This window comes from Salmo trutta, chromosome 18 (genome assembly GCF_901001165.1).
Source record: "Salmo trutta chromosome 18, fSalTru1.1, whole genome shotgun sequence".
NCBI lineage: Eukaryota > Metazoa > Chordata > Actinopteri > Salmoniformes > Salmonidae > Salmo > Salmo trutta.
The window spans coordinates 28,189,045-28,202,008 of record NC_042974.1 but is presented as its reverse complement, the minus strand read 5'-3'; the positions used below and the strand labels follow the sequence as shown (position 1 = coordinate 28,202,008).

At 41.5% G+C, this 12,964-nt stretch overlaps 1 protein-coding gene across 4 annotated transcripts in view; it reads left to right on the top strand.

Annotated features, from left to right (window-relative positions):
- The window catches only part of LOC115153130 (bone morphogenetic protein receptor type-1A), a 75,972-nt gene that overhangs the window by 40,914 nt on the left and 22,094 nt on the right, over positions 1-12,964 (top strand). For 2 of the 4 annotated variants that reach the window (XM_029698215.1, XM_029698218.1), the window contains exon 3: positions 10,503-10,809. In XM_029698215.1, the coding sequence (XP_029554075.1) occupies positions 10,734-10,809 (76 nt within the window). In that variant the 5' untranslated portion in view covers positions 10,503-10,733. Of the gene's footprint in view, positions 1-6,756; positions 6,776-10,502; positions 10,810-12,964 lie in introns of those variants that run through there. The other 2 variants (XM_029698216.1, XM_029698217.1) reach the window with 2 other exon arrangements.

The window sequence follows — 12,964 nt, the reverse complement described above, 5'->3', positions numbered from 1 at the left end:
AAAAGGCGGCAGCTCAGTGTGGATGGGTATTCTTATGCTAATCCACTCCCTGGATGAGGTGCAAAGCAGCCAAGCAAACAATGTCAGTGGAGCCAGAAAGTCTGCCCTGCAGTCTAGCAGGCCTTGAAAGGCATGTGGGCAGGGCACTGACACTGGGAGAAGGCTGCCTGCAGCACGGAGAGGGCTGCCTGCATGGAGGGGCCCCAGGAGGGGCCAAGGTAGTGAGAGCACGAGAGAGTGGAAGAGCAGGAGCGAGGGAGGAGAGGGTGAGAGGAGACAAATGACATGGCAGCAGAGCTGTAGTGAAGAGCTCTTTCCAAGGCTGTGTGAGCGACGTAGCAAGAGTGTTTAGTTGTACCTAAGTGTTTCTCATTTACACCCCCTTGTCTCTGTTGTCCATTCACCAGGCCTGTATTGCTCAAGTCTACCTTATTACCCTCTACTAAAACGCCCAATATTAGTCCATTTATTTTTCAAGCTTAGGAGATGGAAAGTAAGCATTGAAGTCAATCAGGCAGCTTTGTTTTCATTTAGACCGATTTCTTCCAGAACGGGAAGTGCAGATGCATTAAGGTTGGTTATTGATGTCTGGTCTCCCCTGCAGCTTTCCAGAGGAGGAAGCGGAGAGGCATTAGAGTTGGATTATTGATGTCTGCAACCCCCCCCCCCCCCCCCCCCCCCAAGCACAGAGGAGGCATGCAGCTCCAGGCTCATTTTACAGAGCTATTACTATATGAGGAAGTGGGGGTGCCGCATCTGTTGTTTCTATACCAGGTCTCAGTTCAAGTGGATTCATTGATAGGCTGACATGAAAGAGAATCCTGAGATTGTCATTTGTAGAATTGTATACATTTGGCAAGGGTTGGACATAACAAAATCATTGCGGACTCTGGCCCTACCATACGGCCATGTTCAGCTTTAAGGGAATTGTTCAGTCGGAAAAACAAAATGTGTCAGTGAGTTTCATACTTTGGGAGTGCACTATCACTTCAAATTCACCTCAGGTTAGTTTCTAGATGTGCTAGTTCTTGTCCTGAGAATAAGCACCGTGCAGTGTTCTGGAACGACGGCAATTTCTTTATCATTTCCATCAGAGGATTTCCACACGTACTAGACTTTTCGCAAAAATACCCTCGGCTACATAATGGAATGTAAACTAGCGTACTTGTCACGTCTCGACCGCAAGCCATCCGGAGCGCAGAACACTCACTTGACAGTTGCTCCCATCTAAACAAGGCAGTGTAAACAGAAATGTCTTGTTGAGCCAACACTCTTACAGTAAAAATTGTAATAGCATAGCAATGTTTTTGAAACAGCTGAAATGTAGACATTTTCCTTTTTTTAACCTGTTTTATTGAGTTTTTACCTGAAATTGTAGTAACAGCCAGTTAACGTTCTGAAATTGTCATCGTAGCTTTAAATCTCAACAGTTACTTTTTGTTTGCTTGACTGCACTGAGCTGCCACCGAGATCCAGGCAAGAAGCAATTCCCCAGGGAATTATCAACGTTTTAAGTCACAATTTGCTTTTACCTCATGACTTCCATGATATTGATAAAGTTAAGCCTGGTTTATTCTAAGGTAACTTTAATACTGTAGCTAGTGTAGCGTAAAACTTAAATAATTCATCTCAAATAGCCGCCAGCCTCTCTTAATAGCCATGCAATGGCACACATTTCAGCAAATAAACACCTATTTCAAATAAACGGTGGGTCTAAATTAATTGTTAGAGGTTACCATGATTTTGTTTTGAGGTTTCATGTTTGATTTGTTAAATAAAAAATTCAGTAATGGCAATCATCTGTTTTTATTGCCAGAAAGAAACTGCTAGCCATTGGCTGCTAACAGCTGAAAACTGCTAGGTAACGGGCAAACACAAAAACAGTCAACTTCGAGACCCCTGGAAATCGTCAAAGTAAGAACTGATGAAAATGCACAGTCAGAGGAGAATAATTATTGTCAAGGAAATAGAGGCATACCAAGACAATAAATGTGACCTGGTTTATAAATGATTACACAGTGCAGGAAATTACAAATTTTACTAAAATGCTGGAATTAAACAATGGAGGAAATGGACGCCTGGCTCAAATAGAAGCCTGTCTCTAATATTAGAGACAATATTAGCTTATTTAAGCGCCTGTTGTGTTTTGTGATTTAAGCAATTAATATCTGAGGTGTTTATTTGAAATTTTACGGTAAGCCTAATGGCGCCTATCTAGCAATGGTATAACCTAATGTGACAAATGATTTTGTTGCGCTATCTAGCTCTCTTGCTAACGTTACCTTGCTGTGTAGCCTATATTATGAATGCCACTGTATGGTACATTACTTGATCATGAAGCATGTTGTTAATGTTATTTAGCTAGCAGGAGTTGGCTGTGTATTATCAAATTTTATTGCTCATATACACGTGTTTAGCAGATGTTCTAGTGAAATGCTTGTTTCTCTAGTTCTGAAAGTGCAGCAATATCTAACAAGTAATATCTAACAATTTCATAAATACCTAATACACACAAATCAAAGGAAAGGAATAAGAATATATAAATATATGGATGAGCAATTCAGAGCAGCATAGGCTAAGATGCAATAGATAGAATTGAATACAGTATATAGAGTTGAAGTCGGAAGTTTACATACACCTTAGCCAAATACATTTAAACTCAGTTTCCACAATTCCTGACATTTAATCCTAGTAAAAAATCCCTGTCTTGGGTCAGTTAAAATCACCACTTTATTTTAAGAATGTGAAATGTCAGAATAATAGCAGAGAGAATTATTTATTTCAGCTTTATTTCTTTCATCCCCAGTGGGTCAGAAGTTTACATATACTCAATTAGTATTTGGTAGCATTGCCTTTAAATTGGTTAACTTTGGTCAAATGTTTCGGGTAGCCTTCCACACGCTTCCCACAATAAGTTGGGTGAATTTTGGCCTATTCCTCCTGTCAAAGCTGGTGTAACTGGTTTGTAGGCTTCCTTGCTTGCACAGGCCTTTCCAGTTCTGCCCACCACTTTTTTAATGGATTGAGGTCAGGGCTTTGTGATGGTCACTCCAATACCTCGACTTTGTTGTCCTTAATCTCTCTAGGGCCGGCGGGACGAAATCGTCCCACCTTACTCAACAGCCAGTTGAATCCTGTGGCGCGTTATTCAAATACCTTAGAAATGCTATTACTTCAATTTCTCAAACATATGACTATTTTACAGCATTTTAAAGACAAGACTCTCGTTAATCTAACCACACTGTCCGATTTCAAAAAGGCTTTACAACGAAAGCAAAACATTAGATTATGTCAGCAGAGTACCCAGCCAGAAATAATCAGACACCCATTTTTCAAGCTAGCATATAATGTCACATAAACCCAGAAGACAGCTGAATGCAGCACTAACCTAAATGCAGCACTAACCTTTGATGATCAGCACTAACCTTTGATGATCTTCATCAGATGACAACCCTAGGACATTATGTTATACAATACATGCATGTTTTGTTCAATCAAGTTCATATTTATATCAAAAACCAGCTTTTTACATTAGCATGTGACTTTCAGAACTAGCATACCCCCCGCAAACTTCCGGCGAATTTACTAACAATTTACTAAATTACTCACGATAAACGTTCACAAAAAGCATAACAATTATTTTAAGAATTATAGATACAGAACTCCTCTATGCACTCAATATGTCCGATTTTAAAATAGCTTTTCGGTGAAAGCACATTTTGCAATATTCTAAGTAGATAGCCCGGCATCACAGGGCTAGCTATTTAGACACCCAGCAAGTTTAGCCTTCACCAAACTCCGATTTACTATTAGAAAAGTTTGATTACCTTTGGTGTTCTTCGTCAGAATGCACTCCCAGGACTTCTACTTCAATAACAAATGTTGGTTTGGTCCCAAATAATCCATAGTTATGTACCAACAGCGGCGTTTTGTTCGTGCGTTCAAGACACTATCCGAATGGTAAATAAGGGTCTCGCGCATGGCGCATTTCGTGACAAAAGATTTCTAAATATTTCATTACCGTGTATCGAAGCATGTTAACCGCTGTTTAAAATCAATTTTTATGCAATTTTTCTCGTAAAAAAGCGATAATATTCCAACCGGGAATCTGCAATTAGGTAAACAGACGAAAGAAAATAAAGCATGGTGTCGACTCGGGCACGCGCCTAAGCCCTTTGTCCTCTGATCGGCCACTTGTCAAAGGCGATAATGTGTTTCAGCCAGAGGCTGCCTCGATATCGTTCAGCTTTTTCCCGGGCTCTGAGAGCCTATGGGAGCCGTAGGGAGTGTCACATTACAGCTAAGATCCTGAGTCTTCAATAAACAGAGGCAAGAACAACAACGCCTTGTCAGGCAGGCCACTTCCTGCATGAAATCTTCTCAGGTTTTTGCCTGCCATATGAGTTCTGTTATACTCACAGACACCATTCAAACAGTTTTAGAAACTTTAGGGTGTTTTCTATCCAAAGCCAATAATTATATGCATATTCTAGTTACTGGGCAGGAGTAGTAACCAGATTAAATCGGGTACGTTTTTTATCTGGCCGTGTAAATACTGCCCCCTAGCCCTAACAGGTTAAAATGCATCCACAGGTCCACCTCCAATTGATTCAAATGATGTCAATTAGCCTATCAGAAGCTTCTAAAGCCATGACATTTTCTGGAATTTTCCAAGCTGTTTAAAGGCACAGTCAACTTAGTGTATGTACACTTCTCACCCACTGGAATTGTGATACAGTGAATTATAAGTGAAATAATCTGTCTGTAAACTATTGTTGGGAAAATTACTTGTCATGCACAAAGTAGATGTCCTAACCGACTTGCCAAAAGTATAATTTGTTAACAAGAAATTTGTGTTGGTTGAAAAACAAGTTTTAATGACTCCAACCTAAGTGTATGTAAACTTCCCACTACAACTGTACATATGAGATAAGTAATGCAAGATATGTGAACATTATGAACTTTGAGGCTAGTGGGACGCTAGCGTCCCACCCACCGTGCAGCCAGTGAAAATCAGAGCGCCAATTTCGAAAACAACAAAATGTCATAATTCAATTTTCTGAAACATACAACTATTTTACACCATTTTATAGATAAACATCTCCTTAATCCAACCACATTGTCCGATTTCAAAAAGGCTTTACGGCGAAAGCATAAATTTAGATAACATAGACAAAAAATTACACACAGCCATTTTCAATGCAAGGACAAGCGTCACCAAAAGCAGAAAACCCGCAAAAATTATGCACTAACCATTGACAATCTTCATCAGATGACACTCCTAGGACATTGTTAGACAATGCATGCATTTTTTGTTCTATCAAGTTCATATTTATATCCAAAAACAGCATTTTGCATTGGCGCGTGACGTTCAGAAAATGTATTTCCCCCAAAACTGCCAGTGAATCAGCACAACAATTTACAAAAATACTCATTATAAACGTTGATAAAATATTAAACTGTTATTCAAAGAATTATAGAGTAACATCTCCTTTATGCAACCGCATTGACAGATTTCAAAATAACTTTACTGGGAAAGCACACTTTGCAATAATCTGAGTACTGCGCTCAGAAAAATACATCCGGCAATTACAGATAACTCCAAAATGGCGGGTATCTAAATGCATAAATAGCATTAGAAATATTCACTTACCTTTAATAATCTTCATCAGAAGGCACTTCCAGGAATCCCAGGCCCACAATAAATGTTTTGTTCGATAAAGTTCATAATTTATGTCCAAATAACTCCATGTTGTTTGCGCGTTCAGTAAGCTACTCAAAATGTAGGATGCGCAAGGAAAATGTCACGACGAGAAGTCAAAAAAAGTTATTTTCACGTTCGTTCAAACATGTCAAACGTTGTAAAGCATCAATCTTTAGGGCCTTTAGATCGTGAAAATTCAGTAATATTCCAACCGGACGATTCCATTGTCTTGAAAAAAAAACGTTTTGGAACAGAGCTACCTCCTCATGTGAATGCGTGCCAATGAACTGATCTCCTTCCCTGGGTCACCAACTTCCCAGCCTTCTTGTTTGGTCTCTGTTCATCATAGATGCCTCAAACAACTTTCTAAAGACTGTTGACATCTAGTGGAAGCCTTAGGAAGTGCAAAATGAACCCTAACTCACTGTGTGTTCGATTGGCATTGACTTGAAAAAACTACAGGCACCAGATTTTCATTTCCTGGTTGTATTTTTCTCAGGTTTTTGTCTGCCATATGAGTTCTGTTATACTCAGACACCATTCAAACAGTTTTAGAAACGTCAGTACTTTCTATCCAAATCTACTAATAATATGCAAATATTTGACTCTGGGCCCGAGTATTAGGCCGTTTACTCTGGGCACGCTTTTCATCCGAAATCGAAAATACTGCCCCCTATACCTTGACAGGTTAAAGTGGCCAATGATTTCAAGTCTATGTAGGCAGCAGCCCCTCTGTGCTAGTGATGGCTATTTAACAGTCTGATGGCCTTGAGATAGAAGCTGTTTTTCGGTCTCTCGGTCCCAGCTTTGATGCACCTGTACTGATATCGCCTTCTGGATGATAGCAGGGTGAACAGGCAGTGGCTCGGGTGATGGTTGTCCTTGATGAGTTAATTTAATGTGTATGGACAAGAAAATAGAACATTTGATTGTCTGCAAATGCTTGTGGTTTGTTTCATTATTCAATATTGTAATGTGTTTTAGAGGAAAAGGTGCTTTGTGGCTAACATGATATTTATGGTCAATTTCAGCTGCTGACCAAGAATGTTGCGTTACCAGCCACAATGAATGGTAAGGCAAGGATGTAGTGTGAATTGAAAAGTAAAAAATCTCTTTTGCCACTCTGCTCCTCAGACTTGGCTTCATCTCTCATAGTTGGAATAGGGCCATTGTTGTCTGACCTAATGGAGTGATTCTTATCAGTTCACGTCAGTCTCCAGAAGGGATTTAAAGACCTATTAGGAGCGTTTTCTAAATGTTGTCCAGCCTGGAGCCGCTCCTTGGATTTCCAGCCCATTGGATTTCCTGGCATTCATTGAGTGGTGCGACCCAGAATTCCTTTCCCAAGGAGTTGACCATCAGTGGTTCGGTGTACGGGTTATTATTCTATACAGGTGGCTCCACCATCACATGACAATGCCCCCTTTCATCATCTGTGGGAATGGAGTGAGCACAGGGCTAGCTCTCCCAAAAAGGTCGAAGACGGTGGTGACGCAATCTTCCAACTACCCATAGGTCTGCACGTGTCAGTAGTTCTTGGTAGTAGTGTTTCCTTAGGGGAAGGTGCTTTACCTGGATGGCCAAAATCGAGGTGTGAGGGTAAAATAAGTAATACCGGGTAAACATATGCTATGTTAATTATGCTTCACCACAACCCAGACTTGACGGCTCTCACCCAGACAAAGGGGGATTTGTTTGTACTGAGCTAGCTGCCTCTGACAAGTCACAACAAGACCTTGCTGAGTCCTGAGCCATGTATAAGAGTACAGGTGGTGCTAGCCTAGGATGTCTGTACTCTGCAGGGAAAGTTACCTGACACCATCGCCGAGACTACAGGACAACAAACTCTTCAGCCTCCCAAGCCCACTCTTTTAGTACCTCCAATGTTAGTCATTCTCCTTTGATTGTAGGTGCTTTAAAAAAAAAATGTTTACTTGTTGCCTGTCTTAAAGACAATATTTCCTTTTTTTACAACCAAATCTCTATTTTTGATGGAAATGGCATGTTATAGAAGGGTCCAGGCACCTTTTTTGTGATTTCAAATGTTTTTTGAAAATGACCCCAAACAGCAAATCACTTTTTCGTTCTCGTTGTGTAGTATGGGGGCCCTGAAAACACGAACAAAGGCTCCAAAAACACCCAAATACGGTGACGCAAGTTTTTAGATGTTGTACACATGAAATAGTCATTCCGAACTTTATCTGCAATGTTATATTCCATTTTGTTGCGACTCGAATGATAACTCTCTGTCCATTTTATGTTTAACTGCCAAATTTAAAGGAAATACTTGAGTAAACAAGGGATACAAAGTATATTGAAAGCATGGGGTGCTTCCACAGGAAGTTCCAGACACTTGTAGAATCTACGCCAAGGCGCATTGAAGCTGTTCTGGCGGCTCGTGGTGGCCCAACGCCCTATTAAGATCCTTTATGTTGGTGTTTCCTTTATTTTGGCAGTTACATGTAGCAGCAGGCTACAAGGATAATGGAACAGCTGGATAGGGGAAACGTCTCAAGTCGCGCAATAGGGAATATAACATTGCAGCTGAAGTTCGGAATGACAATTTCATGTGTGCAACATCTAAAGACCTGCGTCACTATACTGAGAGCTTTGCTGTTTCTGAAATGACGCATTTGGGTGTTTTTGGAGCCTTTGTTCAGGTTTTTCGGTGCCCCTGTACACTACACAATGAGGACGAGGGATTGATTTGCTGTTTTGGGTAAGTTTCTCAAACATGTGAACTCACAAAAAAGGTGTCTGGACCATTCTATAACATGCCATATACATATAAAAGTATCTTATTTAACTGTAGTCTATGCCCTTGTTGATTTACTAGTCAGTTTTCTTCTGTTTGTTGGCTTGTGTTAATCTTAGAGAAAAGCTGCCAGCTACACTAGTTTCTAGCTGTTGTTTTTGAACGGGTAACTGATAGTGCGTCTCCATGTCAATCAGCAGCCCCAGCTGTTGTGTGTGTGTGTGTGTGTGTGCGCCCTGTTCATCTCTTATTTGGGAAGGGAAGTGTACGTGTCAGGGGTGATAGGGACAGCTTCCTGGCTTGGGGGCTTACAACAGGCTTTTCCTCTGCATGCCTCATCTTGCCTCCACCTGATAGGGGTAGCAGCTCCTCTCCCAGGACTGAGATTGTTTGTTTGTATTATAACTGCATTGCAGTGTTTTGTCATTTGGGCTAATACAATGCGTTTGCTTATACATTTTATTAGGCAATCCCTTTCAAGTTCTGACCTTGATTTGTCTCAGTATTGGTCTGCACACCGGTTATTGAAAGAATTGTAAAACTCTTAGTCACTCGAAGAGATACGAACTGCGTGCTACAGTTGTCATCCTGACCATCATCCCTTAACAGTTGTTCCTTCTCCCCTTTTTCCATTCTATCTATCCCACTCGAACCCTCACGTAATGCGCGCACACACCTTGGTTGGCTCTCTTGTCCCCCAGCCTCGAGGAGGCCTTCTTTGTTCCCTCATTACCCAGTCAGGGATGTGTGAAAAGTGGAGCACAGGTCGGGGCTCTTTGTCCCCCTCGGGCAAATCAAAAGTGACAGACACCAGCCCGCTCCGCCGCTAATTTATCTCTCCCTTCGAACGGCCCCTTCTCAGCGCCGCTAATTGCAGCGAGACGCACATGCCTACAAGGGAACAGACACATCTCATTATTAACGCTGGGCGAGGCCAACACGGGTAATTGCGGAACATCCTTCAACAAATAATTTGGGAATGTTTAGCCATTCAAGAGTAGCGCCAGCCTGACCAGGATTTGCGAGGTCAAGCCTGCAAAAAAACAAGAGGGCAAAGATGGACAGCACACACACTAATGGAAGGAAAACAAAAAGGGGAGAATGGATGAAAGCATGCAGTTTTGGGTTCTTGAGGGTTATCGTCCAAGGCTGGTTGTCACCCCACATGTTCGTTAGAGGTTAGAGCGACCGAGAGCCCTGCCTTGCCCCATTGGCATTGTCCTCCTCTGATCAACCAAGCGTACGGTTAGGAGTCAGCAGGGTCACACATCAGCCTCAGACCCTTCTCACCATTTACCCCCCCCCCCCCCCAGCACCCTCTGCGTCAGACATACGATGCCATGATTTGAATCACATTGGAAGCAATCTGCTTAGTTAAGAGAGGGCAGCAGGGTACCTTTTCCACAATACCTATTACTTGCATCTAGTATCAAATATGTGGCTTTTCTGTCTGTTCTGTTTGTGGCCGAAGGAGCTGATATGTAATCGGTTGGGAAGTCACTGCTGCATAATTCTGTTCTGGCACGGTAACCCGTCTTTAGATTAAATAAGATGTGCTCTGTATCTCCCTTATTTGATTAGTCTGCCATTTTGTCCTTTTTAAACTCTGCTTTTACTTGACTGGGAGGATTGGAGGCATGAAAGTCTCCAGTGGAAAATCCATTTGTTGGTTGGGAGTAATGTTACCCTCTTTTGATGCTGTCGCTCTTCTCAGTGCGGTTTGAGAGGAGCAATGATGCCCCCACTGACCGTTATTCTCTATCCACCGCAGTCCTGTGTGTTTCCTCCTGAGTTGTGCTAAATTGCTCAGCAAATCTGATAACGTGCAGCCGAGGGCTCACAAAGACGAATAGGGGTCGGCTGTCGGTGTCAAACCCACTGCCCTCTCTAAACTTGATCATGACATTTCTGTGAGGGCATGCCACTCTCTGCAGTGACATGCGCGAGGAAAACCAGGCTATAAAATGATGATCAAGTGTTCTAGAATTGTGTGATTATACTGTACTTCCTATAACAATATTTTCCTTTTCTCCGATTTTCCAGGGTTTCGGACCGAGGGAGCTTGTGAGAAAGAAGATTTGATTATTTTTGTGCCCTCCTACCCATCCTCCCTCACTCCCCCCAGCGGGGGAAAACTACTTTGCACCTCTTTGACCTGTGCTGAACCAGGAAGGGACAGGACTAGGCCCACCCTCAGAGCCTACAGAGGTGACCAACAAGCTCCCACAGAGAGCAGTCCAGCCCAGTCAAGTCTCCACAAGTCACTGTGCCAGGATGACAGGGTTGCCCTCTTACATTTCCGCGGTGGGATTCTGCATCCTACTGGTGATCAGAGCTGAAGGTATTCAAAGTAAGACTGGCTCCTCTTATTGTAGTCCTCTGTTTTCCCACTGCACCCAAACTCACACAACTCTGTCTGTACCTCCCACTCTCTTTAGTTGGATAGACACTAATACAGGGCGATTTAATTATATTCTTAAAGGGTAACAAAAAATAATAATAATTGCATAGGTGCCAGACATTTTCTACATGCGATTATTCTTCAGAAGAACTGTATAAAAAAAAGCAACGCACACACACCAGTAAAGCACTTTTCTTAAAATGAAATGTTGCTAGAATGAATTAGGAAAGAAGTGGAGGGCGCTCAACCAACGTGAGTCAAGGTGCAACCCAAAAATGTGAAACTATTAATTTCAAAACAGCTATTTAAAAGCTTCTTTAAAAGTAATTTTGGTCATTTCAATTCATCTGAAAACGAATCATCTCAATAAATAATGCAAAGATATGTCAAATCAGGTAATGCCAAATTCCAGTCTGAAGGAAGTATGCTTTTGAATTCAATTCATTTTTTCCCCCACTTTCTTCTAAACAATCCTTCCTCAGAGAGGAAAACAGAAGGGACGTACGTGTTGGGTCATAATCTTTTGTAGTTTAAACCGTTCAAACACTAGAGCCAAATTGAAATGCTGAAAAAAATTATCAACATGCCACATAGGTGCTAAAAAAAAACGCTAAAAATGGCTAGGCACACTAGAGACAATAGTGCTTGTCATTTTGGCACGGAACTTCATATTTTGGCGCTAGTTTTTTTCCAGATATTTCATTAAAGCTGCAATATGTAACTTTTTGGGTGACCTGACCAATTTCACATAGAAATGTGAGTTATAGATCTGTCAGTCATTGAAAGCAAGTCTAAGAAGCGGTAGATCTGTTCTATGAGCAATATTTCTGTGTTTGTGCGTCTTACTTTCGGTTTTGTACACCAGCTGAAAATACAATAGTTTCGGTTATGGAAAATATATTTCACTGTTTAGATGGTACAATGATTCTTTAAATCATACTTGCTTGTTTTGTTTCTGCATAGTGCATCTTTTAATGTTCATCATTTATCAAAGGGCCATTATAAATTAATAAACGGGCCGGATCTGGTCCACATGCCGCCAGTTGAATAGCCCTGTCCTAATATGCTGTTTTGGTGGAAAGTTCATTTGTTTCTGTGCAAGGTTCAATGACCTGGCAGTCCTCTTTGAGAATTTATAACGTAATCTCTTAATTATTTTATATTTATTATAAATAGGTGTCCAATTTGCCCATTGTTCTCGTATGATTAATACTGAATAGCTAGTAACAATTTAACCCAATCCGTCCAGCAATTTCCAATTTGATCTCCTTTATGAATCCAAGACAAGACTAACTTCAGAAGGCAATAGTACTGTTAAAACACTCATCTGTCAATTACATATGGAGGGGCATGATAAATATTGTTAAACTAAATTAGCATGAATAGTTAGATTTTTCAGCCTTTAAGCTACCCCTTCATGTGACCCAGGGTCCCACACCCCCCACTATGGAGAGATCAGTATCTTAAGCCGTTGTAATGGCTGTGATTAGAGTGAATTAGCAGCAAATACAGGGCCTTTAGAAATGCATTGCCTAAGATACCTAGTTAAAGAATATTACCGTAACCCCCCAGGTGGTCCGAACAGGGTAATATGGCTATGACAATGTTCTGTTTTATATTCTAATTAGGGGACCTAACCAATGGGACCAAACACTATAGGGGCAACTCACAGTCCCTTCTCTCAATACCAAGTTTACCATGACGTGCAGAAACACCCACGAGGAGTGAATGGTAACCGCCACTTGGAAAATGCCCTGTTCTCAATGAGATTAGAACATGTTGAATGTCATGTGATGTTCCCAGGATACAGCGGATAGATCATCACAGCACTGTGGGGTTGCTTTCTGCCTTATTTTGCCCTTAAATTGGAAAATTAGGCCTATGTGTTCCAAATGTGTGTCCAATAGACACTGAATATGCTCCGATCACAAAAACAATTTAGTCACGGAAGACCGTTTTTATTCTACGTGCTGGGAACACACGCAGGCCTCACATCACGCTGGTTTTGTACGGCCGTGTTTGATGTCGGAAGGATATGGCGCTATCTTAATGTGCCGGGGCCTCATAAAAGGGCCTCTCTCTGCTCCCTTAGCTGCTCCTACTG